General features: G+C 32.4%; 5 protein-coding genes and 1 long non-coding RNA gene across 9 annotated transcripts; 3 read left to right on the top strand and 3 right to left on the bottom strand.

Annotated features, from left to right (window-relative positions):
• The first annotated feature begins 1,646 nt into the window (after positions 1-1,646).
• LOC149496553 (uncharacterized) lies at positions 1,647-4,645 on the top strand. The gene is made up of 2 exons (XR_016321030.1): positions 1,647-2,265; positions 4,277-4,645. It is a non-coding gene; the product is annotated as an uncharacterized LOC149496553 (long non-coding RNA).
• LOC105642982 (rop guanine nucleotide exchange factor 2) lies at positions 2,416-4,516 on the bottom strand. Of its 2 annotated transcripts, XM_037640889.2 has the most exons (6): positions 4,099-4,516; positions 3,832-3,986; positions 3,667-3,741; positions 3,277-3,570; positions 2,844-3,188; positions 2,416-2,697 (listed from the first exon to the last, which is right to left on the bottom strand). In XM_037640889.2, the coding sequence occupies exons 1-6, from the start codon at positions 4,514-4,516 to the stop codon at positions 2,578-2,580; spliced, it is 1,407 nt and encodes a 468-aa protein (XP_037496817.1). In that variant the 3' UTR covers positions 2,416-2,577. The 2 variants fall into 2 exon arrangements, with proteins under 2 accessions (XP_037496817.1, XP_089578242.1); XM_089722116.1 differs by having other exon boundaries at positions 3,277-3,741.
• Positions 4,646-6,497: 1,852 nt separating the features above from the next.
• LOC105642983 (Calcium-dependent lipid-binding (CaLB domain) family protein) lies at positions 6,498-7,455 on the bottom strand. The gene is made up of 5 exons (XM_012228001.4): positions 7,358-7,455; positions 7,198-7,263; positions 6,978-7,116; positions 6,755-6,890; positions 6,498-6,687 (listed from the first exon to the last, which is right to left on the bottom strand). Exons 1-5 carry the CDS (start codon positions 7,422-7,424, stop codon positions 6,565-6,567), a joined length of 531 nt encoding a protein of 176 aa, XP_012083391.1. The 5' UTR covers positions 7,425-7,455; the 3' UTR covers positions 6,498-6,564.
• Positions 7,456-8,560: 1,105 nt separating this feature from the next.
• On the top strand, positions 8,561-9,735 carry LOC105642984 (gibberellin 20-oxidase-like protein). The gene is made up of 2 exons (XM_012228002.4): positions 8,561-8,934; positions 9,023-9,735. The coding sequence occupies exons 1-2, from the start codon at positions 8,573-8,575 to the stop codon at positions 9,633-9,635; spliced, it is 975 nt and encodes a 324-aa protein (XP_012083392.1). The 5' UTR covers positions 8,561-8,572; the 3' UTR covers positions 9,636-9,735.
• A 41-nt stretch (positions 9,736-9,776) lies between these two features.
• ATMYC1 (basic helix-loop-helix (bHLH) DNA-binding superfamily protein) lies at positions 9,777-12,928 on the bottom strand. 2 transcript variants are annotated; one of them, XM_089721896.1, is made up of 8 exons: positions 12,655-12,928; positions 12,129-12,338; positions 11,885-11,981; positions 11,760-11,774; positions 11,619-11,675; positions 10,685-11,503; positions 10,134-10,577; positions 9,777-10,006 (listed from the first exon to the last, which is right to left on the bottom strand). In XM_089721896.1, exons 1-8 carry the CDS (start codon positions 12,789-12,791, stop codon positions 9,935-9,937), a joined length of 1,851 nt encoding a protein of 616 aa, XP_089578022.1. In that variant the 5' UTR covers positions 12,792-12,928; the 3' UTR covers positions 9,777-9,934. The 2 variants fall into 2 exon arrangements, with proteins under 2 accessions (XP_089578022.1, XP_012083393.1); XM_012228003.4 differs by having other exon boundaries at positions 12,084-12,338; positions 12,655-12,927.
• A 3,920-nt stretch (positions 12,929-16,848) lies between these two features.
• Positions 16,849-21,020, top strand: BAM2 (beta-amylase 2). 2 transcript variants are annotated; one of them, XM_012228006.4, is made up of 9 exons: positions 16,849-17,362; positions 17,601-17,678; positions 17,868-18,044; positions 18,341-18,535; positions 19,035-19,199; positions 19,418-19,678; positions 19,810-20,028; positions 20,322-20,541; positions 20,735-21,020. In XM_012228006.4, the coding sequence occupies exons 1-9, from the start codon at positions 17,105-17,107 to the stop codon at positions 20,746-20,748; spliced, it is 1,587 nt and encodes a 528-aa protein (XP_012083396.1). In that variant the 5' UTR covers positions 16,849-17,104; the 3' UTR covers positions 20,749-21,020. The 2 variants fall into 2 exon arrangements, with proteins under 2 accessions (XP_012083396.1, XP_012083395.1); XM_012228005.4 differs by having other exon boundaries at positions 16,850-17,362; positions 17,868-18,071.
• Positions 21,021-21,230: the final 210 nt, after the last annotated feature.

Consider the following 21,230-nt stretch of genomic DNA (forward strand, 5'->3'; position numbering starts at 1 on the left):
TATAAAGTGGTTAATTATTGAATCGAAATATATATGATTTCTTAATTACCAAACGACAGCGGCCCTGTAAAAAGAAAACGCTAGCAGGCCCGTATATTATTTTATTTTGATATTTATAAATACTATTTTTTTTTTTTATGAAGTGCATTGCACGTTAACTATATTTCTTATATTTTCATTTTTTATACTCTTTCAATTTTTTATCTATATAATAGTAAAGTATAAATTTTTTCTTAGGTTAAATAGATACAATTGGTTAATTGGTATTAGACATTACCGTATAAGCTACTTGCAATGCTATTTTTTATGTACTTGATTTTATTTTTATATAATGAAATGGTTTCAAAATAGAGTTCATTCTAATCTATATACCTAATTCTTCGGTTCTTAATATATAAATATAGATTTTTAAAACTTTGATAGGTACTCAAAAAGAAAATCACGTTTTCACTCACTCCTTAACCCTTGCCTTTAATCCCAATTCAATATATATACAAGTATAATGAAAAATAATAATAATTTTTTTTTTATTTGTAGGTAAAAGAAAAGAAATGAGAAACTGATATGAATTAATAGTGGTAATCATTTTGGCTATAGTGATAATATTACTTACCTAGTATATTAGAGAAGGGAATATATGACCTATGCACAAACTTTTGAAACCCAAAACAGAAATATATAGTTCTAGTTTTTTTCAATTCCATAAACACTATTTTCTTTCAAGTCAAACATATTTAGGATATAAAAGAAAAAATATAAAGAAAATTAAAAATGTTTAATCATGAGGTCATTTATTATTGCAAGGGAGATATAGATCTCTTACTAAATTAAAGTGATAGTGGTTACATATTAATTCAATAACGAAAAAAAATAAAAAATAATAAATTTTTATTAAAAATAAAACTCTTTTAAAAACTCAACATATAACAGTAAATAAATTTCATTAAAAAATAGTTTGAATTTGAAAAATAACCTTGGAAATGTTATAATTTAATTAAATTTAATTTAATTTTGATAGACAAAAAAAAAAAAGTCAAATAAGCAAATTGTGCTAGGATCTAATATTGATCGGTCAATGAGTTTATTCAAGTATTTTGTTTATCTGTTATTCTAAGTTACAAATTTAAAATAAATAAATAAGTTAATTAAATAATAAAAAAAATTACATAAAAAACGTTATATTATTTCCAAATAAACCCATAATTTTTTCTACAACCATAAGAAACAGAAGAGTATATTTTTTTCTTTTTTATTATATATATTTATTTATTTAAAAAATAATTTTTAGAAATTATATCCAATCAAATAATAAAATGTAATTTTTCTTTTTTTTTTCTCTTAATCATAGGTATCCCGAGTCTACTGGTTTAGAACTAAATTTTAGTCGCAACAAGTCAGCCCAATAAGGGATAAAGTGCTCCCTTATCTAAGAGAGAATAGTATCGAACTATTCATCCAAATATTCATTGGAATAAAATATAATTGTCGAATTGATAATGACTAAGTGATACTCTAAATTTCATTGAGGACAATATTAAAAATTTTATTATTTCCTTTATTTCCATATTTATATACAGTATAGATAAAAAAAAAAGAGAACACTAATGTTTTTACAATTTTATTTTTTTAAAAAATGTTATTATCACAATTAATTGTGGCTGGCTCAATTTTCACATTTTTCTGTTGAACTTTAAACATTTATATTAAATAAGATATAAGACATATAAATTAAAAATTATATCTGCGAATGGAGGAGTATTTATTTGTTTGTTGTTGGAACAAATACGAATGATTCTTTGCTCGACCTAACAGATAGGGCAAAATATCCGTTGGTTACCAATTGCCAGCAGTCTTCTTCTTCTTCGTTACGTTGATCAACTCCCTTCCCTATCATGCTCTTTTTTCTCTTTGCTGAATGTTTTGCAATTCTTGATCTGATCCGGCTCTGAGGAAAAATTTAATTGATTTTGGATTTCGGATAATTGATTCAGGTTACGTAATTGTTGTGTACGTACATCACCAATTTGGGATCGCTATGGATACTGACAAAGGAGAGTCTGGTAATGGCAAGCAGAGGATAGTAGTCTCTCAAGAAGAAGGTAAAGATATAAAGAAGTGTTTGGAGGAAAACAATGGCGACGATAACAAATGCAAGTCAAAGATTGATTCTTTCCATTCTTCTTACTCCAATTCTCGCCCAAGAAAGCGGTTGCCACCTCTAAGGCTTGGAAGGGGATCGTTGACTGATGTCTGAAACAAGTAGTGGTATGTATGTGGTAACCCATTTTTATTATTTTATGAATGTACAAATCATTCTACTATGGATATTAGGTGTTTCTTGGAATCAGGTGTTTCTTGGAATCTATCTTTTTTGGAGGCTTTTAATTTGTTTCCTTTGTAACAAAATGTACAATCTTTCTTGAAAGTAATTAATAGATTAATCACCTAGTTCCTCACAGGTTTAGCAACTACCAATTTAACTGCAAAAACAAGTAAACAATATTCCCTAAAGCCTGAAGCTTGTGTTGTGCTGATTGTTGGAATAAGGAAAAGACTACTCCTGGATTAAGATAATCCTTAATCTTGGTTTCGTACTGATTTGTCTACAAAAAGAACATCTTCAATCCAAGCAACTAAGTTGAATGCTAGCCCCTCTAAAACTCTTGAGTAGCTCTCTAGGACTGCTTGTCCCACATCCTACAATAACACTGATTTACCTTAATTCCATTTCAGACAAAGGAAAAAAAAAAAATATATATATATATATATATATATATATATATATATCATTTCTATATATACAGGAACGGATATATATCGGTTAAAGCTTCAAACTTACTTACCTTATTGTACTGAATCTTGCAAGTGTCCAAAGATGTCTGTGCAAGTTCAGGATATCTTTGCTTTAAGCAGAAGAGCAAGCTCTCTGCTCTTTCTGCTAAAACATGATTTTTGTCCGTCCGATCAACATCAGACATTAGTTCTTTAACCATGCCCCAAGATGATTTTGAATTACTCAAGCATGCTTTACGCCTCCATGTGTACATTGAAGCTTCTATTTGATCTGCAAGCTCAAGTGCTTCATGTTCTGATGCCATATTCAGACGGTTCAGAACATGGTGGGGGGAGAATTTATCTGTTGAACACATATAACGGTAAATTGTGTCGCCAAGGCTTGCTCTTCCACTCTGAATTTTTCAATATAGTCAAAATATAGACTCAGAATTTCTGTACGAGTAATGTTTATGTATGGTAATTCTGATCTAATAGGCTAACCTTTGGAAGAGATGCCATGTATGTATCTGGAATATCCATTTCAGCGAGAATACTACTATTAATAGCCATTGCTGCTTTGTGAATTTGATTAGCAGCATCGCGTTTGTGTCTCAAATGCTTTCTTGACTTTTCTGTTAGACCACCTGGAGGAACACATGGAACTGGCACCCACCATTTCTCTTCTTTTCGCTGTACAATCACTCTGCGAAATGAACCAGCACGAGTTGAATTTGCTAACATGCTTCCTTGTTCTGCATACCAGAATTCTGTATCTTGGAAACTATCCAATATTTCCTGTAAAATTAAAAAAAAAAAAATTTGTGAGCTATGGCCTTGAGAAAAAAAAACAGCAGAATTGATCTGTTTTAAGCAAAATAAAGCTCGTCTTACAATGAGCATTGCGTCGAGCTTTCTTAATGCAGGAAGGTTGATGTAAATATCAGATCGAGGTCTGCTTTCCATAATCTGAAAAGCAAGTGAATCTTGTTATATCAACAGGAAACATAGAAAAAAAAATGTTGAGATATATCGGCTATGGATTTTATGAAACAATACCTCTAAAGCAGTTCCATCTTTTAAATTCTGTGATTTTGGGATAAATTCTACAATGTAATCACAAACAGACAGAAGACAATCCATTTCTCTTTTCCACATCGCCTTCTTCTCAGGCTTAAGTGGCTCTAACCTCAAATTATGTCCAAACACAGTAGCTGCACAGAATTGTCAATAAATGATAAACAGAAAAAAGACGAAAAAAAAAAAATGCAGAAACTAGTCAATAAATGATAAACAGATAAAAAAGAAAGAATGATTTATTAATACCATAGAGATTGGTAATGGCATTTGAGATAGTTGTAGCTGTGCAAACACCTTTGCCACTTCCTGACATGTCTTCACCAAGCAAAAGCTTAGCAAATCTTTCTTTCATCAGTTCAAGTTCTGCATCTACCGACTCTTGATCGTTGACAATTTGCTTCTGTTGTTTTGTATTCACTCTTAGTTTTCCAAGCACAGGCTGGTCGTGAGCTAAAAACTTGTCTGCTGGCCAATGACAATGAGAAGGTTCGCTTGAACAGCTGTGGTCATCTGTAGGCTCAGAAAAGGCTGAAGTTTCTGAATAAGTCCGTCGAAACAAGAAAGAGTCGCCTCTTCTTGTTGAAAACCCGGGAGTTTCAGTTGATGAAGGTGAAGGTAGATAACCCAGATCAGAACCATCATCATAATTTGAAGAATTATCCATTTGAAGCTTAATTCTTATCTATGGAAGCCCACTCCCGATTGCTGCAGTACTGGAAAAAAATAATCATCAAAGTGTCAAAAATTTTGGTTAGTGGGAATTTGACTTGAATTGCAGAATCTTTTTCAAAGAGAGAGAGATATATATATCAAAGAAAAGAAAAAGAAACAAGTGTTTGTTTATCTTTGTTACTACAGAAAAGCAAAAGGGGTTACTCATAGGTCGTTATTACCATCAGAAATATTGAAATAATTCGCGGAAAGGATTATAAATAATTAAAAAAAGCAAGTCTTTGGTAAAAAGTATTAGATCCTTTTTGGAAGCAATTGGCAGAACAGAAACAGAAATTTTAAAATGTTGAAAAAGCAACGGTTAACAAAAAAAGCAACGCATAGGGATATTTGAATTTGAGCAATTGATGATGTTTAGTTGGTTACCGTTTGAAACAGTTCCCTCCTATTCTATGCTTCTCTTTCTCTATAAATGTAACCTTTTCTTTATAAAAGAAACACTTTCTTTGAACAAACCCATATCGCCATTATCATAGGAATGGAAAAACACGAGCCGCTTGTTTCTGAACTCGCTGATATCAGATCAAGAAAGAGAGAAAGAACCCAGTTGCAGAAGAATTTGCTGTGCTGTGCGTCTTAGTTGGCCATTAACATTAATGGGGGTTGGTGGGGTTTTATATTTTGAGGCTACTGGAAACGTGTGAAATGGTATGTTTTTATGGGAAAAAAAAAAAAAAAAAAACAATTCTAACAAATTAATCATTTGAGTTATTTTAATGGGAAATTAAGTCATCCTTCTTAATTATTAATCGTGATTTTTTATTATTCACGTTTGGAGTTAGTGGTCAACTATAGCCATCTAGTCAACAAAGGGATTACCGGTGGAATGCACATCAGTTATGTACTCTCTAATCGGTTCACAGCCACATCTATTGAAGCAAAAAGGCTGAAAATAAGAATTTTTTTTGAAATGTTATGATTGTCTATATAGCTAATTGGATATAGTTTGATTGGTCTTTTTATCTCTCGTAAAAAATATAAAGAGTTAAAAGATCTCGAATTCAAATCCTCTTCACCGTATTGTTTAATATTAATGAAATGGTATATTAGGATAAAAAAAGAAAAAATTATGATTTGATTATATTACTAAATTTTCTTAATCTATATGAGCTTTATATTTCCTCAATATATATATATATTAGCCAAAATCCATTTTAGCTTTGTAAAACTAATTGTTGGACGAAATATTTTTCAAGAACATGTAAATATTGGTTTTTTGTTTCAAGAATTTAATAAGTTGTAGTTAGAGAATGGTCGGAAGTTGGGTTAGAAAAATATTTGGAATATTATTAATTTACAAAGAAAAATAAATATTATAATTAGTTGAGTAGAAAGTCAGTTATGACATTTCTGAAAATGGGTGGTGAAATAGACATAGACGTGCATCCCATTTTCATTTGGCCTCATTGGGTGGGAGAATAATGGGAATATTATATAATTTTTTTTTTTTTTCTAAATTAATCAAATGCATGAACAGACAACAATTTCCAAAGCAATAGGTCTATTTGCCCATAAAGATTACTAAAACAGTAGCTCCTTCTTGCCCATCAACTGAATTTAAAGCCATATCCATATTTTTAAATTAAAAAATTTAAAACGTTTAGAGGCCCATGTTTACTGTCTATCTAGTAGTGGGCTTTGAGCCTTCAACTGTATAAGGCCTAATATCACTCCCAACGCTATCAGACCCAGTGTAAACTCTAAAGCAGAGGATTCGATTCTATTCTATTCGATTCGATTCCATAGAGAGCGGGAGACACAGATGGGGTGGATTACACGTGACTGAAAATCCGTCGCCGGTGCAACACTGAACTGTTCGGCGGTGGAAATTTCAGAGAAGCGTATGAATTCGACCCTTAAAAATAATTCCGGCTAGCCGTATTGTCGAGAAAATTAATGATCAAGACAAAACGAAAAATAAGAAGTTGTATATTAATATTAGGGTTTGATTATTTGTCCTTTGGACATAAATTGAGAACACTAACTACCACGACAGAGCCTCAACCATGAGGATTTAAAGAGATTGATAATGGATTTGAAGAACGATTTCTTAGGTACATCCACTGGTCTAACACACGCCCTTGTCTCTGTATCCGCTTCTTTCTGCAAAATATTCATTTTTTGATTATTCTTTCAGCAATGTAATTAACATCAAGAACATAGGACTTACATTGGTGATGAACTTGAGTCCAATTTTGATTTCTCCTCTGTAGGAGTCATCTTCAAGCACAACATTGTATGGAGCTGGTTCTACTTCCAAATGCCCTTTATCGATTCCCTCAGCTATTATTCCTCCAAGGTAAATTCTAAATCACATTTGTTAAGACAGCTTGGTAAAAACAAAAAAAAATTAACAGGAAATGAGAAAATTTTGTATTATGAAATGAAATTACATGGTTTCGCCAACAAATCCACCGTCTGCGAAGAATTCCTTATCCATGATTCTCAATTTCAGATGGGTTAAGTGTTTCCAATCTAATAATGGAAATTCAAACCTGAATTTCTCATTCCACCTTGTCGCTTCATCTATACCTGCGCAAGTCGAAACTCAGTTGATAGTGATTCTTCATCAAAGGATAAACAATATCGAAAATGGAAATCAGGAGAGTAAACCTGATGAGACTTTGCTTTTATGTACTTTATTTCCACATTGTGTGATCACATAATAGGCTGGAGTTCCTATTTATTAACCAGATAATCGAACTGGAGAATAAAAATGAGAAAGAAAAGAAGGGAATTATTATAGCTGGGAGCAAGAAGAACTAGGAGATACCAACAAGATTTGTTCGTGTAATTCCTTGAGCATGAACGAGAAGTACTTCAAGGATTCCTCTTTTCATCTCTGAACAAGTGTTAGAATATGCATGTGGTTGTCAGATATATTGGATTTGAAAAATTAATTATGGAGGAAGTTTCAGAAGTTCATTTAACTCGACAATTAATTCATGGGTTATGGAATTCAGAGCATACGAAAAGAAAGTAGTACTACTAGATAGAGCAAATTAATTATAAAGTCCGTTTATTTATGTACTTTAATTCAATTTTCAGTTTAAGATTTTCTTGTTTAGCTCTATGTATTTGCTTTGTGATTATTTATAGACTTTGTGAACAAGAATTCTTTGCTTCTCACCCAAAGAAACCTTCTCACCAGCCTGTCATGCATGCTCCATATGACTAGCAAAGAACGACAAGTTGTATACATTATTATTTTTAAGCGACTAATATCTTTCCTCCTCATAAACAGTTTTCCAAGGATCAATCTTAATTACATAAATATTGTTCACTTAACCCATTCTTTATAGATCGCTTCCTTTATGAGCAGTCAGTTAGTTCTTTGGATCTCACATTTTAGGAAGCTGTGTATGTGTAAAATATGTAAGGTAGTATATTTTGTTAAAAGAAAAATACTTAGCACCTAAATTTGGGTTTACTTATAGATCGAACCAATGAAAATCGATGCTTTTTAAAAATTTATTTTTCATTACTTTAATCCATGAGTGGCCCATAGCGTCGATATAGGCAAATCAATCCCCTTTATCTATGTATTTTCTTGAAAAGGAAAAAAAAAAATCTTAATTAATTTCCTTTGAAAAATAAAACCCATCATTTTTATTTATAAATAGTCAAACTATGGCAGCCCACTTGCCTTTAACTGTACATTTGCAGAAATTGCTAGGATATAGTTACAAGCCAAGCCAGTTGTCATCATATAATTTGTATATGTATTCTCAAATTTGTCTAACAAATATTTAACTTAAGTTACACACACAGTATGGTCTTGACAGTTTGCTCTTTAAGTTCTGGACCAGCATTACATAAATGACAACCATTTGTTATTTTCTTATTTTTATTTTCCAAGGCATTTTACAGAATTGCTCTGTCTTATGGACATTTTTCTTTCAATTCTTGTTCCTAAATTGCATTTATAACAGCCAAATCAAGAGTGGACAAACCAAACCTTTTTCTCTATGTCATATAGTCAGTAACAATGCATGACTGCCAATCTTGTATAGAGCTTCCTATTGTAGACATTTCCAAGCCATTGGATCCATCTTCTGTATCCTTCCTCTCTCAAGCCTGCAAAAACTGGGGTTTTTTCTATATCAAAAACCATGGAATCTCCAAACATCTTTACAACAAAATCTTTTTGCTTTCACAACACATATTTAGCCTCTCTTCTGAGACAAAACTTGAACTGGGTCCATCATCTTCTTCGCAAAGCTATACTCCTCCTCTCATAGCTTCCCCTTTCTATGAGAGTCTTCGAGTTTCAGGACCAAACTTCTCTGCATCTGCTCAGAATTCTGCTCATATACTTTTTAAAAACCAACAGAACACTTGTGAATTCAGGTGTGGCTAAAATAATTTTGTTCCATTAATTAATTTCCTTCCTGTTTCTGTTGACAAATTTAATTAATTTGTTTTTGATTTTATGTAGCGAGACGCTTCAAGAATGTGGGAGAAAGATGACAGAATTATCGAAAAGAATCATACAGATGCTATTGCTGTGCTTGGGAGATGGTTTTCTTGATTACAAGAAATACTACGAATCTGAATTCAAGAATTGCCATGGATATTTGAGGATTATAAACTACACAACTCCAAAATGTCTTGAAGACGAAGTTGAAGGCTTGGGAATGCACACGGACATGAGCTGCATAACAATTGTATACCAAGACCAAATTGGTGGGCTTCAAGTGAAATCTGGTAAGGAAGGGAAGTGGATGGATATAAGCCCCTGCGAGGAGACTCTGGTAGTGAACATAGGCGATATGTTGCAAGCTTGGAGCAATGACAAATTTAGATCATCAGAACACAGAGTCGTTTTGAAGCAATCAGCTGTTAACCGTTTCTCTCTTGCTTTCTTCTGGTGTTTTGAGGATGAGAAGGTGATCTTGGCGCCAGATGATGTAGTAGGAGAAAATAATGCAAGAATTTACTATCCTTTTGTTTGTTCAGCTTATGTGAAATTCAGAGAGAATAGCGAGAGGGGTAAGTTTGAAAAGGTTGGCTTAACCGTAAGAGATTTCGCTGGGAAGTTGAAAGTTTAAGCTGTTATTCACTTGCTTTGCTCCGTTAATTTCATTTTGTCAAGTTGTTAATATTTTGGTCTATTTCAGTTATAAACTCAACTTACACAGTTTCTTCATAGTTAAGCTAATTAGCTTATAGCACTAATTGAGGTTGAACAGTTGATAAAGAAAGAATATTAGGAAACAGATTCAAGTTTATGGTTAGAGCTACAAATTGATCATGACAACAACCTATAAGCAACTCTAATAACTTGTGAAATCCTACGATTATCTTTGAAGATAGTTGAAACTTATCCCCTCCCTTTCACATATCACCTTTAACACTTGCTGCCAACCTTCCTAAGTGCTTGCTTGATCATCCCTGCAGGTGCAATTGCTGCATTTCGAAACTGAAATAAAAGTCCAGAACAGTTTAGAAATCAACCATTTTTTTTATCAGAAACTCGCAACCTCACAACCCTGTGGACGACTTTAATCAGTACCACTGACAAACAAATGCAGTTATTTAATACAAACCTTAGATTTCAGGGTGAGTGTGAGAATGCCATCAACGGCAAGTGACTGAACTGAGAGCACATCCAAGTGAAGATGGTTGATTTCATCCATGATGTCAAGTAATATATATTCCCTGTAAGCACATCTCATCTCAATTAGAACCTCCTTCTCTCTCACGCAGACTTTCACATCTGAAGGCAGGCTATCCTCAGATTCTTCCTGAGTAAGCTCTAGGTCAGTGTTAAAGATTTCACTTGCCTTCCTCTTGTTCATCCAAAGCTTCTTTCCATTCTCGATCTTCTTGTCACCATAGTTGTCTGATGTCTCCTCTGCAACATTCAAATAATTCCTTCTTGGCCTTTCAGTATAATCTGGGCAATCCGTGCAAGATTCTAATTCTTCCACTCTTGCCTCGAGTTCTTTTAAGTATCTAATCATTCCATCCAAGACCAATGCTTTGTCCATCTGTATAAAAATGGTTAAGCAGCTTATTTAACAATGCCAACACATTCAAAGATAAAAATATTGAACTTCTGATGACACATTCATTGCTTTATTTTAGATGTAATTACCTCACCGACAGAAGGAAACATTGACTTGAGTACTAGGAATTTTTCATTCTCTGTCTGCTTATCTGATACACTATTGCATATTTCATTTCTTTTTGTCTTCTTAAGGCAATCTCTTCCTCCATTTTCTTTTTTGTCCATCCTGATAAAATCTCCATCATCATACATCAAAGGAACTGTAAATAAAATTTTCTTTAGCATATTTTGATGTACTTGTGATCTATGGTCGTTGAATACTCCTTTTTTCCAACTAACAAAACTGGATTTGCAATTACCACTAAAAAAACATGAATCCTGTCCAATTAACTTGGTTGAACTTGTAAGAACCACAGATAGAGTAGTTCTATAATGCAAGTCATTATTGCCATTCTGAAGTTTTTCATTTTTCTCCATGGGGCAAGAGAGAGTTTTTTCTTCATTCGCGAAACCTTCTGATATGCAATCACTTGAATTTGTCGAGTCTAGAATACCATTGTTTATTTCATCATCCATGAAAAGCCAACTTTGGAGGCGAGAGATTCTGCCATTTAAATCTTCAAGGATAGAGTCTTGTGTTTGGTGATTCTGCTCACAATCATTAGGAGATTCCATGTTTAATCCTTCATGGATTCTGACTTGGTTAGATAATATGGTATCTTTTGCAGGAGTGTTTTCAAAAGCTGCTAAGGGATCAACTATCTTATGATCAACTTGAACACATACTGGACCTTTATCATTATCTTCACTATTAGTATGAAAGGAAGATTTTTGAGCGCAAACAGGTTTTGAGAAGTCTAGTAAGGAAGCCTTGACGTGTTGAATGAGATTAGGGTCCTCTTCAACCTTTAAAAGTCAAAAAAAAAAAAAAAGTCGAATTTTAATGCATTGACAAGCTGTTCTATGCATATTCTGAAACTTCAAGATGCTGTTTTTCTTCATATTCTAGAAAGGAAATTACCAGTTCAGTTACACCCAGCTCAATTACTCCCTCATGATGGGAAAAACACACCACAGTCTGCAAAATTAAATTCATAATCAGTATGAGGTGACCAAACAGCAGAAAACCATATATATGTGAGTGTGCAGTTTACGTTCTTACCTGAATAGATGCACTCTGAGTAAAAAAAAAAAACCCAAAAAAAGAAGCAGAATGTCAGTTTTCCTTCACAGTACATTCATTGACCAACTGAGATTTGCATCAGATTTTAGTTAAAAAGAACAAACCTTGGCAAGCAAAGAGCGAGAGAATACTTTATTATCTGCATATTGAGCATTGCATAACCAGATAATTTCTTTATTTGCAAGTGCTCGTCCAGGTAAACTGTTAAAAATATTGATTCAATACTTATAAATGTTAATATCTCAGTGAGTTAGTGCATATATATAATAACATTGCAATGAAAGTTTTCTGATTAGTAAATACCCTTCACCAGTATTGAATTGAAAGGACATGCAAACCAAGTAATACCATTCTGCATCACAGAGATCCTCTGGAGACAATGTAACAGAAGGCCTTTCAGCCTGTTGTTCGGTTTCACCTTCAAGGAGGGACTCATAAAGTTCTCTTAATTGCTCACTTCTTTGTAACCCTATTTTTTCACATTTAAGTTCCATTTCTTGTACTGTCTTCATAGTCTTGATGTCTCCATTGTAATATCCTCCTGCCCACTCCAGTACCCTTCAGGATATCAATTCAATCAAAATCAAAAAAAAAAAAAAAAAAAAAAAAAAAAAAAAAAAAAATGGAACTCATTACAAATGTATAATTTTCTACCAGGAGAAATCTGGGTTTAATTACTTTTTTTTTTTTTTTTCTAAAAAGGTACTTCTTTTACTGGAGGTATATTTCAATGGAGTTGAACTGCAGAGCAGTAGGTCCTTTTCTTGGACAGAGTAACACTTATTTCATTAGTACAGAACAGAAAAAAAAAAAAAGGAAGAATAGAAGAATTGCAGCTGAAAAGATGAAAGTGAATGATGATATAGTTATTTACCCTTGTTTTGTAGTAGAAAGTGACCAGAAAATTGCATAGCTCCATTGGATACTCCTAACAGCAACTTCAAGCTGTTTCCTCAACTTCTGTGACGCCGCCTCATGGCTTTGGAGAGTATCAGCCATTTCAGAACACATGTTATTCCTGAATCAAACGCAATAGAATTGAAATCAAGAAAAAGTTATAGACTTGGACTTAAATTCTTTTATGGTAAAAAAAGTTTGTGGATTATCAAGAATTTGGTATGGTCGGTGCTGAAATAGATGGAATATAAATGAAGATAATAATGAAGGACAAGACAATTAATTTTGAACGGGATTAACTGGCCTTAGACCCGGTTCACGGAGTTACATCAAACTAATGCAAAATAATTAAAAAATTCCTATTTTAACATAATAATATTTTTTTTCTCTCTTCTAATATGTGGCAGTCACCTATTTATTTTTTTCTTTTTTCTTCTCGCTTCTAATTTTTTATTTATTTTTAATAAATTCAGATCTAGTTTCTTTTCATAGATATATTTTTCTTTTATTTTTTTGTTATTATTACTTTGTCTCCATATTTAGAGTTCTTTTGTCTCTTCTTTCGTGAGGGTTGAGTTACTTCTTTGTGAAGGTTTGTTATTAAAGATATGATATTTGATTTTATTTAGTTAGAGAGTTTAGATCTTGTTTTACAGGTGTGTATCTTCGATCAATGATGCGGCTTGTTTCTCTATTGATGCTATTAACGCATAGTGACTTGAACTTCCTGTACGTTATACACAATAAGTTTTTTGAGAAGCAATCTAATTATAGAAAATCCGAAAAAGTTATTTTGTTGCTCAAATTAATTAAAGAACTAGTTTAGATTCTAATACCGGGCGATTAAGATTTAATAATTTTAAATTTTTTTACTAGATGGATTATTCTTTTTATTTAATAATGTTAGTATTCAAAAATTTAAAAAAAAAAAAAATCTTGTCTTTAGTTCATGAATAATCACCCTTTTCCTTCCAACCAAAATTAGCATTATTTGACGTTTTACAGTCGTCAACCTCCGCAAAAGACGTTACAGTATAATTTTTAACATTTAAATAATTGCCAAAGGGCGGGCCCGTGACATAGACCTTTTGCAGCTTTGTCGTAATGAGTACTACTTATATTTTTGCCTTCATTCCACCATGCGTGCTACTTAGAGGATAGGTAGCCGGTTCACCCAACCCATGCTTTCCGATCGCTAAGACTCAAAAGCTAAGAATTTTTTATTGGGGAGAAAAAACGTCTTAAACCTACTAAATTTTTCACATCCCGCTTTTTTTTAAATTTAAAATTTAAATTTTTTTTTAATATTACAAACTTTTTATGAACAATGTAAAATTCATATTTAAAATTTTTTTACTTCATCATTTCTTAAAATTATTGAATTCTTAAAAAATAATTATATCGTCAAACATACTGATTAGGTTGGATTCGAATTTTATAGTATCTATATCCAGTTCGTTAACAAAAAAAATTACATTAAATACCTATCCCATATTATATTAGATCGAATCATATGGAGTCTATGTACATAAAATCAGTGCAAATAGTCTACTTTTAACATAAAAAGAAATTAATCAATTCGGATTCAAATTGGCCCGAGTAGGATTTGTAGATTTTCTTTGGGTCGGCCGGTTGTAATGAGCATCCCCAGTTGTAGTGTAATTATGCTGTTTCTATCTCTTAACTGTTCTTTTATTCCTTCTTTAAAAAAAAAATTATTTCCAAAAGAAAATAGCACGTGTTTGATGGCAGCTCCTACTGCTTTAGTGCTTTGTTTGTGGTGAAAGGTGCAACGGTAAACAAGACGCTTGACACGTGAATTGAAATTGTCCGAGGAGAATTGAAATTTTTTGTTTTTTAACTATTCTAAAAGTTTGGGTGACGTTATAAATTGGAAATCTTCTAACTTTATAGGAAAACATGTTTTTTTTTTTTTAATTTGAGCTAAAAAATTGTTTATAAAGATTATTAAATATATTTTATTTTTAGAATATATATATATATATATATATATATATATATATATATATACTAAGATATTTTTTTCACAAGATTTTTATTAACCTAATAAAACTGAGTGGTGTTAAATGATTTAATTTGAGCGTGACCAATTTTCATTGTAGTTAGATACGACTTTCGTTTCAAAATGATTATCATATTTGAGAAAATAAATATTTTTATTAAAATTTTTATTATATTTATAGTTTCAATGAATAATAAATATTTTTTTTCATATTTACCCGACCAATAATTATCATTTCAATTTAATAATTTTTTTAAAAAAATAATATTAAATTAAGAGTAATATAATCAATTTACTTAATAATTTATTATAAACTAATCACAAGCATTAATATCGAACAAAGATAGTAAAATCTAAATACCCTCAACAGATTTGAATTTTACCCTCCCACGTATACACATAGAATATCTATCTTATTGGAGAACATTTATTAATATGGAACAAGCATCATAAATGCAGTGTTGTTAGTGGTTTTGATTTTGTATGCGGACAATATTACTTCTTGGACCAAACATTTTCATGGTACACGTAGGAATTATTATTTATTGCGTGTTGGTGCTAAGTTTTGAGATTCACGTGAATATTGTAAGCAAGTGGATAGGGCACCACTCTTCATGAGTCCTTCCTGGGAATAGTAACTCCTCTTTTCTTATTATATTTAATTATTATTATTTTTCATTTATTCACGTGCTTCAATCAATTGGAGAAGAGGTTGAAATACATTATGGGTGTTTCTCAAAAGAAAAAGGAACTATAAACTATTAGAAAATGGATTGCCAATAATTTCACGACCCAATTTGATGTTTTGGGCTCTAGAAAATGAAGTAATCTTGCTTTACAGAAAAATCCTGGCTTGAGCATTCCTCTAGATCTACCCCTTCTTCAATTTTCCCCAATTTGCTTGATCTCAGGATTTGGAAGAATAGTTCTCTTCTGATAAAAAATCTCTTAACCTAGAGTTTAGAAAAGGCAAAACATTATTCATTCAGGATAGGGATTCACTAAATTCAAATTTCAAATTAAGCATTTTGAAAAATAGGTAGGTTAGTATATATACTATAAATGTGATTAGTCCGCTGGGTTAAGTCTAATTCTACTCGTGTCACGTCAGACTTGTAAGGAAAGTGCTTTCTTAGATTTTTTTTTTTTTTTTTTTTTTTGTTATGAGGTTCAACGGGTTAAAATAAAATTATGAACTACGGATAGTCTCGATAGAATTTGTTCAATAATATTACTAAGAAATACATCATTTTATATATATTGATTATAATCAATTAAAAATTGGTTTGACAATAATTTTGATATATTTAGCTACTAAATTTTTATAATTAAGTGGTAATTTCAAATTATATATATATCTGTAAAAAAAAAACTTGTTATCTATATATGTATAAAAAAAATACTCTCAAAAAATAATTTTCAATCTCAAAATTATGCTCAGTAGCCTACTATAGTACTATTAGGCATTTCACAGGTCGACTGGACTTTAATGGGAACAGACCATCAACTAGCAAGCCCATAATAATATTACCCACCGATTCGGTTCAAACCAAAATTGTCCTGTAGTTTAATGAACCAAAATTGATTTGAAATCATTTGTTTGGTTTATTTGGATAGGTTGTAATTTGCGAATAATTTTTTAACTATACGATGATCTTCGTATTTTGAAACATGGTAGTGTGACATGTTCCTTAATTGAATTTAGTAATTTAAATTCTATGTATTTATCATAAGCAACTAATTTATGGATAATTACACCATATGTAGAAGATTCAGAGAGTTATCTAATCAAAAACTTTTAAAGATTTATTCGTTTTCTTCAAGTTCACCTTCTATTTTTAATTAAGATTTCTTATTAGATCAACGAACAATAACTATTTTATAATTTTTGTTATATTTTTGATATTTAGGAGATGAGTCATGATCTTTATGTAATATTTATATTGATTTGAAATTTTTGAATAAAATCCTAATATTATCTTTAAAAAACTAAAATATATTTTGAAAAGAAAAAACATGTAACCGCCATGCTCGAATCAGAATTGAACCGAAATCAAAGGTCGATTTTTTTTTTTTTTTTTTTAAACTACTGGTCTACTGAACCGATCAGCCTAACAGTGGATTTCTTCCAAGTATAGATTTTTTAAGCTAAATTCAATTAAAATAAGAAAAAGGATCTCCAAGCTGCGTGAGCGTGATTCGCTCAACGAAATCTCGGATCAAACATCGGTACCGGCGTTCCTTTACGCTTAACCCGCCACTTTCTAAAAAGTACTTCTCTTCGACACTCTGAATGCAGATGAAAAAATAAAAAAAAAAGAGAAAGATCTCTCTGAAAACCACTCTCTTTTCTAATTCCACTCGCTCGGTTTTTAGATATCTAACAGAAAACAGATAATTAAAAATGGCGGTTTCGTCAATTCGGCTCTTACACTGCTTGACACCTTGTAATGCGGCGTCAAATGGAATCGCGGATTCGCCATTATCACATACCCAATCCCTAGTTTCTTTTACTAGTAGATTTAACTTGTGCCGTTTTAGAGGTAGTCTCGTGTCGTTGGGCGCTCAGTCTCGAAAGTTAGCTATAGCGAGAGATAGAGAACAGAGAACTGAGGAAGATCATCTTCTAAGTGATTCTATGGATGACATTGACGACAAGAAGGTAAAGATTGAAATGATTGGTTCCATTGTTTGAGTAATTTACTTTTTTTGGTTATCATATTATGCACAGTCTCGCGCGGTTCTGAACCGTTCGAAAAGTTGGAAGTAACTAGTTAATTTCTTTTGAAGTGAATTATTGGTTACCAACTTGTGAATATAACTTGAGGATGTTGGCTACAATTATTCGGAACGAGTGTGAAATAAAATGCTTAATTTAATAATTTTTTGCTTCTTGGTAGGTTGAGGACATAAGTCTTCAGGTGGAAGAGCGAGATTTTACCGGCACAGCTTATGTTCCTGTATACGTGATGTTACCTGTGAGCCCACTCCTTATGTTTTTGTTCTCTCATGGTGTTGTATTGGATTCTTTTTTAGTTTTATACTTTTATTCTTAACGGTTGTAATTGAATACCTATTCTGAGAGGACACAGAAATTGCACAGAACTATTGTTGCTTTTTGATACTTGCCTGACTAACAATTGTATCTTATTATGTGGGGATGGCAGCTGGGTGTTATTGATATGAATTGCGAGTTGGTCGACCCTGAAGTTCTTCAAAATGAGTTAAAGATCTTGAAATCAGGTAATGTTGATGGTGTTATGATTGATTGCTGGTGGGGAATAGTAGAGGGTCAGGCTCCACATGTATATAATTGGAATGGCTACAAGAAGCTCTTTCAAATTGTGAGTGCACTTAAACTTAAGTTACAGGTGAGTTTATACACTTGGTCTAGCATGGAGTGCCTGTAAGGCCACTCTTGTTTTATTTATTGAGAAACACCGATGAAGTTTGGAATCAAGCTCTCAAATTAACATTATTTGGATGATGATTGTTGCTGCTATTACACAATGACCAATCCTGAAAGGCTACTCTTAGGTCTAGTTGTTACACTGTTAGTGCAGGTCACCAGTTATGCAGCAGGGAATTTTGCTATAACAAATGCCATGTTTAATTGTTTTCTACTCTTATGTGGGTTCAGGTTGTTATGTCATTCCATGAATGCGGAGGCAATGTTGGTGATGATGTATATATTCCACTTCCACAGTGGGTGACAGAAATTGGTCAAACAAATCCTGACATATATTTCACAGATAGAGAAGGCAGAAGCAACACAGAATGCCTTACATGGGGAATTGATAAAGAAAGAGTTTTGAGAAGCCGCACCGCCGTTGAGGTATTGCTGTTTAAGTTATATTAGATCTCTGTGATTCGTGCAGGTCATATATAGGATGAAAATATATTGTAACATACCTCTGCTTATTCTTATTATTATGGATTTGAGTGGATATAATGACAAAGGATTCATATAGCTGACCACATTATTGTTGTTGTTGTACCTTTTCTGTATTTTCCCATGTGATTTAATTTTCTCCATTGGCGCCTTGATATATGAATCACTTTAAACATATTGCCGAATAAATTGTGCTCTATTAAAATGTGTTCATATTTGCAGTCAGAAATGGACTCCTTCTATCTGATAGTGTCTGTATCATACAGAAAAACTTTCTTTGTGATACTTGTTAAGTTGTGGCTTACGTTATGGAGTTCATGTTATCAAGAATTCTCTAGTAATCTCTGTTTGTCTCTGTTATTTTTTTCTCCTGATGTGTTGCTAGTAACAAAATTATATTATTTTTAATTTGAATTTTCTAGCTTTGCAAAAACAAATGCAGGTTTACTTTGACTATATGAGAAGCTTTCGGGTAGAATTCGATGAGTTTTTTGAGGATGGAATCATCTCTGAGATTGAGGTTGGATTAGGTCCATGTGGAGAGCTACGTTATCCCTCATATCCAGCAAAGCATGGGTGGAGATATCCTGGTATTGGTGAATTCCAGGTATCTTTCGAATAACTGGTAAATAAATTGCCTTTCGTCATTGTAGAGATGCTTGATAATTAATATTCCTTACACAATTACGTTATCACTGCATATTTAGGGATAGTTGTGTAATGTAATCTCATAGTTATGTTGTTGTTTTGCTATCACCTTCCTAAGTCATTTTTGTTACAATCTCTACATTGTTCTATGAATTGATGCAACACTTTTCAGCTCAGTGTTATGATAAGTACCTGATGAAGAGTCTAAGCAAAGCAGCAGAAGTAAGAGGCCATTCATTTTGGGCTAAAGGTCCAGATAATGCAGGTTCTTATAATTCTGCACCGCATGAGACGGGGTTTTTTCGTGTTGGAGGTGATTATGATAGCTACTATGGAAGATTCTTCCTGAATTGGTATTCTCGAGTTTTAATTGACCATGGTGATCGTGTACTTGCTCTGGCCAATTTAGCTTTTGAAGGAACGCCTATTTCTGCAAAGGTGGGTTATCTTTGCACTTGTTCTTTGCAGGAGAACTGAATTTTCATTTTTATGGAACGGAAGTTGCAACAATAATCTGTTCCTTATTATTTTATGCTGATGGCATTTCTATATTTACAATTGACAAGCAGGTATCTGGTATTCATTGGTGGTACAAAACAGCTAGTCATGCTGCAGAACTGACTGCTGGATTTTACAACCCTGCAAATCGTGATGGCTATGCTCCAATTGCAGCAATGTTAAGTAATTACGGTGTTGGTCTCAACTTCACATGTGTTGAAATGCGCACATTGGATCAGCATGAGGGCTTTCCAGAGGCACTAGCAGATCCTGAGGGATTAGTTTGGCAGGTAATAATTGCAGAATATTTAACTGCTGTTTTGCTTCGTAGTATATTTTAACTTTGGCAATGAAGGATACAAGGTTATGCCTATTCAATTAAATGCGGAGAAAGATACTACTTAAATAAGACATGAATTGGAATCTCTTTCACAAAAATTCCATGTAATTTTGCATCCAAAATTTCTTGGATCAATGTGTTTGGAATAGATTATGATATTTTTACAAATTGGGTAAAAATCTTATCATTTTAAAGCTATATGTAGTTTAGATATTGTCATTCTCTCATCTTTTTTATTTCCAGGTGCTGAATGCTGCATGGGATGCTTGCATACCGGTTGCCAGTGAGAATGCTCTTCCTTGCTATGACAGGGAGGATTATAACAAGATATTAGAAAATGCCAAGCCTCTGCATGATCCAGATGGTAGGCATTTATCGGTTTTTACCTATCTCAGACTCAGTCCAAAGCTCATGGAGAGACAAAATTTCATTGAGTTTGAACGATTTGTCAAGAGAATGCATGGTAATCTCTCCTCTCTCCTATTTATATACCTCTGTCTTAGTTTCTGGTGAAATGGATAATGGAAATAATTGTGCAATGCATGGTCTGGTATCTACTTTTGGAGGTGTTAGGTTGTTCATTTATATTTCCATGTTTGGTTAGCTAGTCAAAGTTTCATATGATGTTTTTGGTCTGACTCAGATTCTAATTTCAGGGGGAGCAGTTTGAGAATCCAATCTAACTTGAATGAAGGTTGTGCAAAAACAACCATTGGTGAGTTATGAGGTTTGCTGCAAGTGAGTTAAAAAGTCCTTTCAAAATAAGGCTTGTTTAATAGTATAATCTAATGTAATATGATAGATAATATAAATATATAGTAAGGCAATTGCTTGCAATAGCTATGGCTGCAACTGTATTTTCGCCTGTAGAAGAACTGAATGCAAATAATGATATTAGCTGCAATGACTACTATTTAAGAGTATACATATATTTTACGTTCATTGCTTCCTTGATGGATTGAAATAAGTTGAGATAGAAGAAGTGATCTTGCATTGTGAAGCAAATTTGTTAGTCCATTTGTTCAAGCAATATATACATATACATATTGAATATTCAAAGTTAACTTTTTGAAATCTTTATGCTCAAATCAACATATGATCAAAACAATACTCTTTTTTTTTTTTTTTTTTTTTTTTTTTTTTTTTTTTTAA

This window comes from Jatropha curcas, chromosome 5, assembly GCF_041381405.1.
Source record: "Jatropha curcas cultivar XTBG-Jc1 chromosome 5, XTBG_Jcur_1.0, whole genome shotgun sequence".
NCBI lineage: Eukaryota > Viridiplantae > Streptophyta > Magnoliopsida > Malpighiales > Euphorbiaceae > Jatropha > Jatropha curcas.